General features: G+C 39.9%; 1 protein-coding gene across 4 annotated transcripts in view; it reads right to left on the bottom strand.

Moving 5' to 3' along the window:
• Positions 1-16,967, bottom strand: part of HDAC4 (histone deacetylase 4) — a 392,113-nt gene that overhangs the window by 212,314 nt on the left and 162,832 nt on the right. For all 4 annotated transcript variants that reach the window (XM_081338797.1, XM_081338799.1, XM_081338798.1 and 1 more), the window contains one exon: positions 11,215-11,324. In XM_081338797.1, the coding sequence (XP_081194923.1) occupies positions 11,215-11,324 (110 nt within the window). The remainder of the gene's footprint in view (positions 1-11,214; positions 11,325-16,967) is intronic.

Below are 16,967 nucleotides of genomic sequence, written 5' to 3'. Positions count from 1 at the left end.
GGAAGCCCGCTCCTCGGGAGAAGAGGAGGGGGTGAGCGCCCAGGCAGGGGTAGAGCTCTCCCGGGCCGCCAGAGTTGAAACTCTGGTGGCTGAAGGATTGAGCCCCCCCCCCAAAGCCTGAGTTTGCTCCGGACCTCGGGACGCCTCTGCTCCAGGGCTTTGGAATAGAGCAGGGCGTAGCAACCATCCCTGCCAGCAAGAGTGAACTTCAGATAACTTGGATGCAGGCAGAGCGGTACAGGAGAATCAGGTGAAAGCAAGTTTATGATCTTTTTTTTTATTGAAGTTTTACAATACATTTTATCTTTAGCAAAAAAAAAAACTCCCAACCCCCTCCCCTCCCACCCTCTTCCCCCTCCCCAACCCTCCCCAACCCCTCCCTCCCTTTCCCCTCCCCCCCCCCACTTCCCAGAGCTGAGTACAGGGTATAAAAATACAATCATAATCTAACTTATGCAAACAATCCTAAACTATTTAAACTATCGCACTTTAACTCATATAGATAAACTCCAAACATATATATATCATATCAATAATTATTCAAATGCAAAATAATACTTTTTAGTCCCATATTTGCTCCGTAGTATCTCTCTGTTGCAAATAATCTTTCAGGTGCACTAAGATCTTTACCATATCCTCGGGAAAAAAAACTTTACAGTCCATTCTTCTGTAGTCGGTAATTTTACCTTTTCAACCACAGTAATATCAATAATACCCAATAAAAACAATCACAGATAAAACAATTTATATCAATTATTTAAAACTATTCTTCTTTCCAACTAGGCTTTAAATTTCCATACTAAAACCAAGTTTATACAACCTTTCCTTCTCCTAATATATTATACAACTTAAAATACCATACATTACTTTCCAAACTTAAAATTTTTTATATAATCACATCATTCATATATTTTCTATTACCTGTTTCATTATTACCCATAAAAATATTACAAGTTAACTTTCATCTATAATTTTTCCCAAAGTTGCACCAGAGCATATCACAAAGTATATACCTAGCACACAATATCCACCTTCTTATCACACCGTAAATATACGTACCAACCAAATAGCAAATCATAACCTACAAAATATCAGTAAGCACTACTACAAATCTTCCCAATTAAATTTTCATAATCATCTTAAAACTAAAGCAACATAAAATATTACATAGTTATTTTATAAGGGTGAAAAGTATATCCCCAAATATTTAGCCCTTCTAACAATTTCAATTCCCATAATCCTTATTACATTATTATCTCCTGCAGTTATGCAACTAAATCTTCAGGCTTGGTTCATTCGTCTAGAAGCAGCACGCCTCTTCCAATTTCTGGCCTCCTCCAGTGGTACTGAAATTTGATCCACTCCTGTAACTTTCTCATCTTTCTGTATTATTCCTTCAGCATCTTGTATATTCTCTCTGTATCGTTGAGACTCTTTCTCACCTTTTTTCTTTGTAGATTCCAAAAATGGTATGGGGGCTGCTTTTAAAACATTACTATAGAAATCACGTGCCTGAATCACTGTAGTAAAACAATGCCTCGTACCTTCATAGGTCACCACCATACCCACTGGTATCTGCCATCTAAACCTGATATCACGTCGTCTCAATTCTTGTGTCAAAAAAGCAAATTCCTTCCTTTTTCTTAAAATTCTTGAAGGGATCTCTTTTAAAATCAGAACTTTTTGCTCAGCAATTACAAAATCAATATTGTAGGAGGCCTGGATAACTTCATTTCTAATCATTCTCTTTGTAAAATAAACCACCACATCTCTGGGTAATTTCCTTTGTCTTGCAATCCAAGAATTAACACGAAAATTTTTATCTATATCTTCCATTACTTCATCTGCTGGTCGTCTCAGCACCCCTTCCAAAGCCTCAGAAACCATTTTCTTCAAATTTTCCTTAGGATTTTCTTTTAGGCCTCTAATCCTTAAAGCAAACTCCATCTGATAATACTGTGTCGAGATCAAATCATAATCAATTTTCTCTACCACATTTTCAGTTTCTGTCATTTTTGCTTCCAGTCTAATATCATTTTGAGTAAGATCTTCCACTCTTTCGTCCAAATTCTCAATACATTTAGCCATGCCTTGCAATGCAGATAAAATGTCTGCTCTCAGTTCTGTTAATTTCTCTGTAATCTTTTCATCCATAACCTTAGTTAGTTTTTCTGTTAACTTCTCCAACTTTTTATCCATTATAAAGTTTATGATCTTTAACTCGGTGGATTTTGTGGAGTTTGATAAAAGTGAAAGTGCGCAACAGGCAATAGTGGGTGAAAATGGCTGCCAAATCTTTTAAAGTTTCTAGAAGCGCGGGGGCTTCCCCGGTGCAGCAATCTTCGCTACAAGCTTTAATGCCCCTCCCTGCACCTGCACCTGTACCAACTTTTACAGTGAAAGATCTGCAGGATGTTTTGCAAGAGGCTTTGAAAAAGCAATCTCAACAATTAGCTGAACTTATGGAGGAGAAGCTTACAGAAATGAGGGCAGACCTCTTACTTGCATTTCAAGGCATGGCTGTATGTATAGAGCGTCTGGACAAGAGAGTGGAAGATCTCAGCCAAAATAATATCAGATTAGATGCAAGAATGACAGAGACTGAAAATGTGGTGGATAAGATTGACGACGATTTGACCTTGGTACAGTATAGGGAGATGGAGTTCGCTGTGAGAATTAGAGGTTTAAAAGAGGATTCTAAGGAAAATTTGAAAAAAATAGTTTCAGAGGCTTTGGAAGGTGTTTTGGAGTGCTCAGCAGAACAAATTATGGAGGACATAGACAAAATATTTCGTGTTAATTCGTGGATTGCAAGACAAAGGAAATTACCCAGAGATGTGGTGGTTTACTTTACAAAGAGAGCAATCAGAAATGAGGTCATTCAAGCTTTTTACAATAATAAATTTGCAATTGCTGAACAAGAAGTTTTAATTTTAAAAGAGATCCCTCCAAGAATCCTAAGGAGAAGGAAGGAATTTGCTTTTCTGGCACAAGAATTAAGAAGATGGGACTTCCGGTGGCGACGCGACGCCGAAGACAGCCGTTTTCGGGCTGCCCGCTCCGCAGCTGTGTTTTTCCATCGTAAACAGCGTCGATCAGCTGTTTAGATGGATTTGAAGCCCCCTCCTCGGGAGAAGAGGAGGGGGTGAGGCCCCAGGTAGGGGTTGAGCTCTCCATGGCCGCCTGAGCTGAGAGTTTGGGCGGCTGAAGGATGAACCCCCCCGAAGCCTGGGTTGCTCCGAGCTGCGCAGCGCCCCTGCTCCGGGATTTTTGGAGCAGAGCCAGGCGTTAGCAACCACCCCTGCCAAAAGGAAATACTTTTGATTATCAGATGCAGGCAGAGCGGTACAGGAGGTCAAGGTGATGTGGACTCTTATCTTTACTCTCTAGCTCAATGGATTTTATAGCTTTAAAGTGAAAGTGCGCAATAAGTGAAAGTGGGGGAAGATGGCGGCTAAAACTTCTAAAGCTCTTCGGAATGCGGGGTCTTCCCTGGTGCAACAGACCTCATTGCAAGCTTTGCTTCCTCCTACACCTCCTCCGACATTGACGCTTAAGGATTTACAAGATGCTCTTGGAAAGCATTCACAATTGATGTCTTACATGATGGATGAAAAGTTGAAAAAGCTGGAGGAGAAAATGGAGGAGAAAATGGAGAAATTGGAGAAGAAGATGGAAGAGAAGTTTAGAGCAATGAGGGTGGACATGTTGTCTATGATTGAATCTGTAGCTGAATGTGTGCAACAGCTGGATGTAAAAGTGAAGGATATCAGTCAAAAGAACTCTATATTAGAAGCAAAGGTATTAGAAAATGAAAATATAAGGGATAAAATGGACGGAGAATTGAGCCTTGTTCAGTATCATCAGATGCAGTATGCTATTAGAATCAGGGGTTTAAAGGAGAATTGTAAAGAAGATTTAAAGCAGCTGATTTCTGAGGCTCTGGAAGGGGTACTGGGCCAGCCAGCATCTGAAATTGAGGGAAATATGGACAAACTTTTTCGTGTAAATTCATGGATTGCAAGACAGAGGAAGTTACCCAGAGATGTGGTGGTCTATTTTACAAAGAGAGTAATCAGAGATGAAGTCATTCAAGCTGCTTATGATACTAAATTGGTAGTGGCTGAGCAAGAAGTCTTGGTTTTAAAAGAGATTCCTCCGAAGATCCTAAGAAGAAGGAAAGATTTTGTATTTCTAGTACAGGAACTTAAGAAATGTGATATTAAGTTTAGATGGGAGATTCCAGTTGGACTGGTGGTGACGCACGAAGGTAAAAGACATCGTCTGGTTACTGTGGCTCAGGCACGTGATTTTTATAGCAATGTGTTAAAAGCAACCCCCCTATCATTTTTGGAAGCCGTAAAGGGATACGGCGAGGGAAAGCTTCAAGATGTTGCAGATAGACAGAAAGAGGACAATGGTGTTGGAGGGGATCAAGTTACAGTTTCATTGGTTGTTGCAGGAGGCCAGAGGATGACGCGTGCCGCCCCAAGAAGAGCGAGACGAGAGCAAGAGCAAGACCAGCAGAAAGTTATGGAATCTCCAAAGTGTACTTACAGTGAAGCTGTGGGAGGGGCACGGTCCAAAGAAGTTTTGGGGGTCATGACAGACGTGCTCCAAAAGCTTTGGAGCGTTAAGATTGGTGATTAAATTTCTAAATTAGAATGTCAATGGATTAAATTTATCATAGAGGAGAAAGAAAGTTTTTTTAATATTTAACACAATTTAAGATTGATGTTATTTGCTTGCTAGAAAAGTATATTAGGGTTATGGACTAAAAGTATGTGTTGAACACTGCGAGACATTTGGCGTGATACATGCAAGAACTATTTTTGATCATAGTTTAGTTTGGTTGGAGATTATTAAGGTTAACAGAGATAGGCGCTTTTGGCGCGTAACTGAGAATTTGTTTAGAAATTAGAGAAAGGTGGGAGAATGCAAATAGTAGGTGAAAGTTTTTTTTTCTTTTTTTTGAAATTAATATGAATAAGGACTGGGATTAAGAAAATCTATTCTGAGTAAAGCTCTTTTTTTGTTTTCCTCTTTTTCTTTTTTACTTTATTTGTAATATTAATATTGTTTGTATTCATTTTATATGAGCTAGAGGGAGATAGAATTAATAGTTTATTGTTGATAAAATAGGGGTGCTTACGTTTGTTTTTCGATTTTATACCCTGTATTTAGCTCTGGGAAGTCGGGGGGGGAGGAGGGAATGGGGGAGAGGGATAGGGAGGGTTAGATAGGGGTGGGGGAGGGGGGATTAAAGTCAAAATGTATTGTAAAACTTTTTAAATAAAAAAAAAGAATTAAGAAGATGGGATATTCAGTTTAGATGGGAGATACCAGTGGATATGGTGGTGATGTATGCAGGCACGAGACATCGTCTTCTTACAGTGTTACAGGCACGTGATTTTTATACTAATGTTTTAAAAGCAGTCCCCATACCACTTTTGGAATCCAAAAAGAAGTATGGTGAGGGAGAGCGTCAATCACAAAGTACAAGGTGCTGAAGGAGCTACGCAGATGAAAGATGGAGAATTTCAGAAAGCTACAGGAGTGGATCAAATTTCAGTATCATCGGAGGAGATTAGAGACCAGAGAATGACACGTGCTGCTGCTAGACGAATGAGACAAGAGCAAGAACAAGAACAGCAGAGAGTTATGATGGCACCTCCAAAACTTACTTACAGTGAAGCAGTGGGAGGAGCGCGACCTAAGAGAGTGCAGGTGATTTTGGAAGAAGCGCTCCAAAAGCTTCAGGTCGCGAAAGATGGCGACAAAGTTTCTAACCTGGAATGTTAATGGTTTAAATTCACCACAGAAGAGAAAGAAAGTATTTCAATACTTAAAGCAATTTAAGAATGATGTTATTTGTCTACAAGAAACACATATTAGAGCCACGGATCAAACTCAAGGTTGGGCACACAGTTTATCGCTTCTGCAACTGATAAGAAAAATGGAGTGGTTATTTATGTTAAGAATACTTTGACAGCGGCTTTAATTGAAGCAGATAAACAAGGAAGATATGTTATAATTGAACTGTTAATAGAAGGCAAGAAAACGCTTTTGGTTGGACTATATGCTCCTAATCAACAACAAGGAGATTTTTACAGTTTATTACACAGCAAGATTATTCAGTGGGATTATAAATCTTGTATTTTGATGGGAGACTGGAACGGCGTTTTGGATGTACAAATGGACAAGGGTGTTTTTTTTTAAAAAAAGCACCCCAAGTCATGCTAAACTGCCTAAATCTTTTTTTGAGATGAAGGATGACTTGGAATTGCAAGACATTTGGAGAGAAAGGAATTTGCAAGAAAAGGACTATACTTTTTTCTCCGACAGGCATCAATCTTTCTCCAGGATTGACTTTGTATTAATTACTAATGATTTTTTTTCTAGGATTAAGAATATCAAGATTTGTCCAAGAACTATGTCTGATCATAGTCCAGTATGGTTAGAGATAGAAAAAGATAATAGCGATAGACGGTCCTGGCGTTTAAATGAAAATTTGTTTAGATGTCAGGAAAATGTGGAAGAGTGTAAAAAACAGATGAAGGAATTTTTTTAAATTAATATGCATAAAGGTACTTCTATTGAGATGGTTTGGGATGCTAGTAAAGCTTATATGAGAGGTGTATTAATATATTTGAACAATAAATATAGACGTAAATTGGAATTTAGGAGGAAAGAATTAGAGGACGAAATTAAGGAAAAAGAAAAGGCTTTAATTTTGAATCCATCTGATGGGAAGAATAAAGAGGTAATTACTTTATTAAGGGGTCAGTTTGATAAGTTAATGGCAGATCAAGTGGCAACTAATTTACGGTATGCTAGACATAATATTTTTTGTAATGCTAATAAACCAGGTAGATGGTTAGCTTATTTGTTAAGGAAGAAGCAAAGGGCTTCTAATATAGATAGAATAGAACATAAGGGTAAAGTAGTGTACCAGCAGAGTCTTATCAAAAAGACTTTTGTTGATTTTTATTCTAAGTTGTATGCTAGAGACAAGATTAGAGATGCAGATATAGATAATTATTTGATAAGGGCTAATATTCCTGTTCTTACGCAAGAACAAAAGGAAGGGATGAATCAATTGATAACTGATGAAGAAATTTTTTTAGCAATTAAACAACTGAAAGTGGGTAAAGCGCCGGGTACGGATGGATTGACTGCTGTGTATTATAAAAATTTACAGTTAGAAATGGTGAAGCCTTTAAGGGAATTGTTCCAGACAATTCAAATGGGAGGAGGGGTACCTCCGTCTTGGAAGACTGCTTTTATTTCCTTGATCCCGAAGGAAGATCAGGATGTCACCCAAGCAAAAAATTATAGGCCAATATCACTTTTGAATACGGACTACAAGATATTTGCCAAAGTTTTAGCTAACAGATTAATGAGGGTAATACAACAAGTAATTCATGGTGATCAAACTGGGTTTATAAGTGGTAGACAAATGAAGAACAATGTGAGACATATAGTAGATTTGTTGGAATTTTTGGAAAGAAACAATCAGATCCCTGCAGCGTTGATCTTTTTGGATGCTGAAAAAGCCTTTGATCAACTGGATTGGCAATTTTTGATGAAAGTATTAGAGAAAATGGAATTTGGGGATAAATTTTTACAACCAATCAGGGCAATATATCAAAAGCAAACAGCCCGTATAATAGTTAATAATAGTGTGACTGAAGTATGTAATATTAAAAAAGGCACAAGGCAGGGGTGCCCGTTGTCACCTCTATTATTTGTTTTAACATTGGAAATATTACTGATTAAAATACGTGATTTGGATAAAATTAAGGGAATTCAAATTAGAGACCAGGATTATAGATTGAGGGCGTTTGCAGATGATCTGGTTGTTACAGTGACTCAGCCTGATTATTCAGTTGTAGAATTGATGGAGATAATAACACAATATGGGAAAGTTTCTGGATTTAAGGTCAACATACAAAAAACCAAAATGTTGTCTAAAAACATGACAGTATCACAAAAGGCTGTTTTAGAAGAGCTAACGGGATTTGAAATAGTTAAAAGGGTTAAATATTTGGGGATATATTTGTCACCCTCAAATGTGAAGTTATATAAAAATAATTATGAAAAGTTATAGGGAAAAGTACAAAAAGAATTAGATAGTTGGAAAAAATTACAATTATCCTTATTGGGAAGAATTGCAGCAGTGAAAATGAATGTTTTGCCAAAAATTTTATTTTTATTTCAAATGATACCTATACTTAAAAAGGATTTAGATTTGGAGGAATGGCAAAAAGGAATTAATAAATTTGTCTGGGTAGGGAAAAAGCCACGAGTTAAATTTAAGATAATGCAAGATAGGCGTGAAAGAGGTGGTCTTAAAATGCCTAATTTCAAATTATATTATGAAGCTGCTGCTTTGTCAGTGATAAGTGACTGGTTTAATTTAACACAAGTGAGATTATTAAATCTTGAGGGTCATGATTTGTTATTTGGATGGAATGCATATTTATTGTATGATAAGAAGGTGGATAATGTGTTTAAGATACATATTTTAAGACATGCTCTGTTGCGAGTTTGGAAAAAGTACAGACACAAGTTAAATTATAAGATACCTATTTGGGCAATACCTAAACACGCAATAGAAAATATAAATGTTGGATTTAAACATGATGTGACTACATATAAGGAAATTTTAAGTTTTGAGAGGAATGTATGGCAATTAAAGTCATATAACATTTTAAAAGAAGAAAAGATTGTACAAACCTGGTTTCAGTATGGGCAATTACAGGCTAGGTGGAAAGAGGACCAGAAAACTGGTTTTTCAATGATTGATGAAAATTTGGTAAAGCAAATTAGAGATCAAGGTCAAGCACATATAAAAAGGATATATCTTGCATTGATAGAAATTGATTCAGAGACGGAACTTGTTAAAGATTGTATGATAAAGTGGGCTCAGAATTTTCAAGAAGTTATTACAATGGATACTTGGGAAAAGATTTGGGTGAGAAATGTAAAATTTACACAGGCCCAAAACTTAAGAGAGCTTTTACAAAATGTTTTATAGGTGGCACTTAGATCCTAAAAAATTAACAAGTATGTATCCGAACTGCCAGCCCAAATGTTGGAGGTGTGGTTGTGAGGATGCAACATATTTTCATATATGGTGGACCTGTAAAAGGGTTAAAGCTTTTTGGATTAAAATTTGGTGGACTATGCAAAAAATATTCAAGAAAAGGATAAATTTTTGTCCGCAACTGTTTTTACTGGGTATTATCACAGATACTACCATTGTGGACACTAAGTTGATGTTGAATTTAATTACGGCAGCGAGACTTTTAGTAGCGCAATATTGGAAGAAGGAAGAACTGCCGACTATAGAAGAATGGACTTTAAAAGTTTCCAACTTGGCGGAAATGGCAAAGATCTCAGCGTATTTGAAAGACCAATCGCAACAGAGATACATTGTGGAGTGGAGAAGATGGATTGATTATATCCAGAATAAATATGGGACTAAAAAGTTTCATTTAAGCATTTGAATAAGTAGCGGATATAATGTATAACTAGCTTGTAGTCATTTTATTAAGTGTTAAAGTGCGATAGAACTTAATATTTTATAGTTGTTTGCATATTTTAGATTATGTTTGTTTGTATTTTTATACCCTGTATTTTGCTCTGGGAAGTCGGGGAGGGGGGAGGGGAGGGGAGGGGGGGTTGGGGAGAGGGGAGGGGGAGGGGGGGTTTGTATTTAAAAATGTATTGTAAAACTTTTCAATAAAAAAAATATAAATACTATTTACATAGAGGCAATTTATTTAGATCTAACTTCACTATGAATTTAGGCTGTTTAGGCACAAAAAATCATTTATTGCTCTAGTGAAAAGTAGTTATTAGAAAAGAAACAGATAAATTCTTACACAGCTCATTCTGCTATGAATTTCAGAAGTCTTTGTTACAACTGAGTGCTGGACAGATTCTTCTGATTCAAAGTACAGTATTGCTATAGCTGCTACCTGGAACTTCTAAAAAGTCTTTAATATAAGACTTCCATTTCTTTTAACTTTAATATGGAACAACTGGGGGGATGAGGTAGTATAATATAACATAACACTTAATTCTATTTTTTAAAAATCTGGATCAGATGTGTTAAAAGCTTCCTAAATCAATGACCTGCTTTGTTATTAAAGCCCTCTGTGCATTGAGAAGACAATAGTTGTAAGACTGATTTTAAGCTAACTGTGCACTACCACAGCAAGACCTCAAGAAGTGAAGAAAATAAATATTTGAGAGGCTTCACAATTAATGACATGGCATTTACAGTTTTCCTCTATATAAAGTTAGTGGTACCAAATTTAATTTTTTTCAACACATGTAAAACCTTTTCAATTATCAATCTTTAATAGTTTCTGTCATTGATACAAGTTTCATTTGTTCCTTTAACTTCTAGATCAGACATAATAATAATAAGTTGGAAGGGACCTTGGAGGTCATTTAGTCCAACCCCCTGCTCAGGCAGGAAACCCTATACCATTTCAGACAAATGGCTGGCCAGTCTCTTCTTAAAAACTTCCAATGTTGGAGCATTCACCACTTCAGGAGGCAGGTTGTTCCACTGGTTAATTGTTCTGTCAGGAAGTTTCTCCTTAGTTCTAGGTTGCTTCTCTCCTTGACTAGTTTCCATCCGTCAAACTCAGGACGTCACATGACGTTTCGGAGCTTTTTTCAAATTGCCGGCAATGGAGTGGGCATGGTTTCCTGGTGAGGCGTCCGGCCCACGGGCCGGCAGTTTGACACCCCTGTTCTAGATGTTCTCATAAGCTTGTTTTCATATTTTTTGTTCTTATATGTATGAGACTATAAAATATTTTGCTATATTAATGAAAAAGCTTTTGCTCACAGAAGGAGAATTAGGCTTATAGAATAGAATCCTTCCCTGAACATAAACTGAAATTTAAAAAAACCCTGCAACTAAATAAATCCATTGCAGTATCAATACCTTTAAATAGTAAAATATTATCAGCTTCCATACTAAACCTTTTTAGAAAGTAGGGTTTTTTTCACATGGTACAGAGCCCAAATATTACAGATCTATTATTATTAAAAAAGAGGAAGCATTTTCAAAAAGTCCATTTACATTCTTAAAAATTAACATCCTCAATGAAGTACCTTCTTCCACAGTGAATAATGCAACATGGTATACTATAGAAACTTATTGGAATTAAGCAAAGGAATGTATCTTACCTCTGTTTGTATATTTATAATTGATCCAACTCCATTTTCAGTGCTTATATTACTGGAACTATTGTTTGGAGAACTAGGGCCAGATCCAGGAGCACTATTGCATGCAGATTCTAAAATATGTTAAAAATGTTTATTAATACCCTTAACAAATATTAAATATTTGGAAGGTCTATGGAAACAAGATCATGTACTACCAGATCTCTATGTAGCTACTGACTTTGTAGAGATCAATAATCTTTTCTGAAAAAGACTGATACTTAATCCTGGACTTCTGTTCAAAGAACCAGTGGCAATCATGGTTAGAAGAGTCTTTGTTCAACTTCATTTTGTGTGCACCAGTTACACTCCTTTCTGGATAGGGAGGCCCTTCTCTTAGTTTCCCATGTCCTGGTCATCTCTCATTTGGACTACAGGAATCTGTCAACTTACAACTACAACTGAGACCAGAATTTTACTGCTAAGAAAGGCAGTTGTTAAGTGAGTCATGCCTGATTTTATGACCTTTTTGCCACAACTGTTAAGCAAATCGCTATAATTGTTAAGTGAATCATGTGGTTGTTAAGTGAATCCGTCTTCCCATATTGACTTTGCTTATCAATACCAACTGGGAAGATTGTAAATGATAATGACCCTGGGACTTACAACCATCATAAATATATGCCATTTAGTACGCACTTAAATTTTGATCATGTGATTGTAGGGATTCTGTGACAGGCATAAGTGCAAGAAACAATCCTAAGTCACTTTTTTCAGTACCACTGTAATTTTGAACAGTCAATGATTGTAGGACTACTTTCATTGCATGAGGCTACCTTTGAAGAGTATCTGGAAGCTTCAGCTGATACAGAATTTGGCCATGTGACCAATTTTCAGTATCCCCAAACCATTGGGTGTTGGTCTGCTTCTGGGTCCAATTCAAGATATTGGTTATGACCTTTAAAGACCTACATTAGACATTACACATTAATCTTCTCATTATTAATTCAGGCTGTCCCACTTGGTAAGATAGAGAAGATATATTATCAACTCTGTCAGCTAAAGAATTTTGACAGGCACTGCCCAGGAAGGGAGGCTTTTCTGCCTATCCCAGGTCCTTGGGAAGGGCTCAAAAGGCAGATAAAAATGCCAAATGCAGTCAGAACTGTGCAAATAATAATAATAATAATAATAATAATAATAATAATAATAATAATAATAATAATAATAATAATAATAATAATAATAATAATAATAATAATAATAATAATAATAATAATAATAAAAAAATAAATCAACTACTTAAATGGAATATAAAAGCACTCTTCAAAGATATGAAGGGATATCACATAGAAGGTATTTTGACTGTTTTCTATAAGGGTGCAGGGAATAGACTAACTGACTTTGCTCATAGGGAGACAAATTCTGGTTGAATGTTTAGGAACAATACCCTGACACCAACCCCCCTCTCTAGTTTTAAATTTTAAAGAGCTGATTCCAAGGGAACATTTGGTGACATTTTTTCACTGTATATATTCAATGCAATTATAAAGATATTTTAAATTCTTGCACTGATCAAGGAGTTTCATCCGAATGGCCCTTTCTATCTCTATGGTTCTGTCAGATTCTTCTACCTTTCTATCCTTTTTTACTTTCGGCTTCTGCCATTTTGCTGGGAGGGAGGAGGTGAAAAGAACCCAGGCCTTTCCATATTGGGGAAAGAGTGTACTCATCCACATGTTTTCTGCAATCACTGCAACCTTCTAAGAAACTAGGGCCCAAATTCATAGACCCCTTTCCTATTAAATATATCATCAATTCAATTGGAACTCTCCAAAATCCTAAGGCAGGTTTACCTCGTGTTTCATTGTAGCTTGCTGAAACCAGAAATAACCTCGTCTTTACAACCAAAAGCTACCCAATTATGGTAGAGGGAGAAAAACACTTTGAGATCAAAGAAATCCTAGATTCATGGATGCATCATGAGGCTCTCCAACATTTAGTGGTCTGGAAAGATCTACCAGCTTCTCAAAATGAATGGGTTCACAAAAAGCCTATTAAGACACCTAGACTGCTTAAACACTTCCATGAATGTTATCCATGAATGTTAATACCGTATTTTCCGGCGTATAAGACGACTGGGCGTATAAGATGACCCCCAACTTTTGAGATGATTTTCATGGGTTAGTCTTATACGCTGGAAAATACGGGTAAGTAGGAAGTCAGGGCTGCTTCTCAATTAGGTGGTGTCGCGGCCCACGGGCGCGACATTCAGCGGGGCCCCTCTTCGCAGCACGGCGCACGGGCCTCGCCCATCTCCCCACGGACGCGCCTTCCTCGCTATGGGAGCCACCCCCGCCATCCCCGCACGCCACTGACACAGTCCCACCTCGACTTGTCGTGAGCCAGCCTTCTCCCACGCGTCGGCTGCATGTCCCGACCGTCCGACGCCGCCTTAGAGATCGCCCGGCAGCTGGCCAGCGCATGCATGCGCAGGACGCCTCTGCCGGGAGTCACCCGATGTTTGCGGGGTCCGCGGCGTCCTTGCCCGGGACCAGGCCCGTGTGGGTCGCAGCGAGCCTGGACGCAACGTGGGAGGGGTCATTTGGCAGCGACAGTCTGGCTGAGCGGTGGCTTCAGAATGCAGTGATAGAGGCTGCGCCCGTTACACCTACTAGCCTGGCTGGGAACGCGTCGTCAGAGCCTGTGAAGGCTGAAGAGGGGACCATTGACTGGAGCTGGGAGGGGGCCATGCACGGGTGGGTGATGGGCGTGGTGGGAGGAATGGCGGGCCGCGAGGAGGTGGTCCCGGGGTACAATCGAAGTTTACCTGGCGAGCGGAAGACACCGGGAAGCAGGGGTGAGGCAGGAGGCATTGTCAGGGAAGGGTGGGGTGGAAAAAGGGAGTGGGCGGGTGTAGGTGTGTATGGGTGGGGTGGGCGGTTTATTTATGAGGAGGCCGTCTTTCGCCATTCTCGAGCGCTGGATTTGTCCGTTTCCACTAACGACTCTGCTCCCAAGGATTTACTATTTTCCGGCGTATAAGGCGACTGGGCGTATAAGACAACCCCCAATTTTTGAGATTTTCATGTGTTAAAAAGTCGTCTTATATGCCGGAAAATATGGTAACTTGTTCCTCTTTCCTTCATTTTATTGTTTTCTCTATCCTGCAGGTGGATCTATCGTTCTTTTAGGGGGGCACCATGTGAGACCCCTCAACTTTCTATTCTTTTTTACTTTTGGGTTCTGCCATTGTGCTGGGAAGGGGGAGGCTGTTCAGCTATGCTGCTGGGAGGGGGGAGGTCGGTCACTGTTTCCTCACCCCTTTGATGTGTAGGGGTGTGAATGGGAGAGGAATGTGCTCTGGCCCATCTGCTTCATCTCCACTCCAATGGGAGGAGGCCAGGAGGAAACCAAACCCTGAGAAGGGTGCCTGAGACCTGCATTTATCACCTTGGTTCCCATAAGAACTTCACACCTGAGGATTGTGTGAAATCAAACTGGACATTTGGCCACTGGGGTGGGGTTTTGAAAGGTATGCTTTAATGCAGGGATCCCCAATCCCTGATCCATGGGCCAGTACTGGGCCGCAGCATGCCAGCAAGTGGGTCACACAAACAAGCAAAGTGTTGTGATTCAGGGTCAGCCTGTGGGTTCGGCAGTTGGGTCGGACGACTCAGAGGAGGAGGAGGAGGGGGGTGTTGGAGAGGTTGCTGAGGGTGTTGGAGAGCTTGCTGATGAGAGCCCTCAGCCAGGCCCCTCCCATCTGGTTACGACGCAGACCCAGCTGTGTGAGCCTGACAGCGTGGATGAAGATGACCCACAGCTGGCCCTGTTCAAGGACGCCCGACGCAGGAGGCAGTCAATCAGGAGTAAACAGAGGAAGGCAATGGGGCACCTCGGAAGGAGGCAGAGAGAAGCCACGCCTTGAACTGTTTAAAAGGGGAATGTGTGGGAGGGCTGGTTTGCTGAAGGCAACCGTTTGAATAGCTCCTGTTTTAGTGGTTCGTATTTTCTTTTGCTCAGTTTGCTCTGTTTTGGATCTGTTTTGTGTAAATAAATTTGGTGGGCTTACTTCCAGCCTTTTGCCTTTTGTAAAGGAGTTGTCCCTGCCTTTTCTGCAGGGCCGGTAGTAGGCTGGAACAGAACACAAAGTCCCATCCGTGAGATGCAGGCAGCACACAAAACCATGCATCCTCTGGTCTGTGGAAAAAACTCTCTCCATGCCCAAAAGGTTGGGGACCTCTAATGTTAAGGTTTCACGCGGGAAACCATTACATCTTGCTTTGCTCTTCTGTTATCACTCTCAATAAAAGTTTTTTTTGAAGCAATGCCTGTTTCAAGAATTCTGCTTTCTTGGGAGGAGTAGCTGAGGCAGGACCTTTCATATTCTGTATAAGGTGTTTTCAACCTTTTCACACATTGTACCACCCAAATACCACCAGTCGCCTTGGTGGAGCAGTGGGCTAATGCCTCCTTAAGTAACACCAGCTGCCTGCAATTAGTGCAGGTTCAGTCCCACCAGGCTCAAGGTTGACTCAGCCTTCCATCCTTCCGAGGTAGGTAAAATGAGGACCCAGATTGTTGGGGGCAATAAGCTGACTTTGTAATAATGCCGCTTGGGGGGGGAGCGAAAGCCCTAATAAGCAGGCATATACATAGAATGAAAGCTATTGCTAAGCACATTGATTTGTGCTTCTTAGATTGTAAGCCACCCTGAGTCTTTGGAGAAGGGTGGGATATAAATGGGATTTAAAAAAAAAGGTATTAAAAACTTGATGACCAAAAAAGGGGGGGGAAATGATGAAGTACAGGTAGTCCTCGACTTACAACAGTTGGCTTAGTGACTGTTTGAAGTTACAATGGCACTGAAAAAAGTGCCCTCCAAGCCACAGCCGAGCAAGACAACTGCCTGCCCACCCTGCGGCACTCTTTATCCTGTCCAAAATTTTCATTGTTGTGAGCATTTCTGTTGAGGATTGGTAGCCAGGGTTGGGTGTTTGGTTTTTATTCCCCCTGTCTGCTGGGTGGTTGCAGCAGGTTTGGTCACTTCACATGACCCTGGGACACTGTGACCGTCATAAAAATGAATCAGTTGCCAAGCATCTGAATGTAAATCACAAGACCCTGGAGATGCTGCAAATTCTAGCTGATCAACGCTTCTTCTGGGCTCAGAAGCGCCAGGATCAGCGCCAAGCTCCAGCTGGAGCCTGGCGCTGATCCTGGCGCTTCCATTAAGCCCTGACAGCCCCAAAGAAGTGCTGATCCTGGCGCTTCCACTGAGCCCTAATAGCTCTGAAGCTCCAGCCGTCTCTCGCTCAGGTTTCTGCGGTGCTGCCACTGGTTCAGCTCATTCCCCTCCCCCACTGCCACTTTTCTAGGATGGTCGCATGCCACCTGCCAGGTGCCAAGGTACCACAGGTGATACCCGTACCACTGGTTGAAAAGCCTTGTTCTATATAATACCCTATGAATCCCACAGTTACAGCATCCTTGGCATGTGGCCATCCAAGTGACTGTTTAAACACTTCCAGTGAAAGAGTCCATTATCTTACTGTTAAGCAGCTTTTGGAGACATTATTTCTGATGCCATTAAAATTTATTTTCGTGTATCTTAAACTTACTGTTTTGTCTTCTGGAACAACACTGGACAAATCTATCCCATCTTCTATATCACAGCCCTGTTGATAGTTGAAGACAGCTATTCCCACAGTCTTGTCCAAACTAAACATATGTAATGTCTCCAACTGTCCCTCATAATTTTTTTCTTGCAAATT

Source organism: Vipera berus, assembly GCF_964194415.1.
Source record: "Vipera berus genome assembly, chromosome: 1".
Classification (NCBI taxonomy): Eukaryota; Metazoa; Chordata; class Lepidosauria; order Squamata; family Viperidae; genus Vipera; species Vipera berus.
The sequence above is the reverse complement of the archived record's forward strand: the minus strand, read 5'-3'. Positions and strand labels throughout refer to the sequence as shown.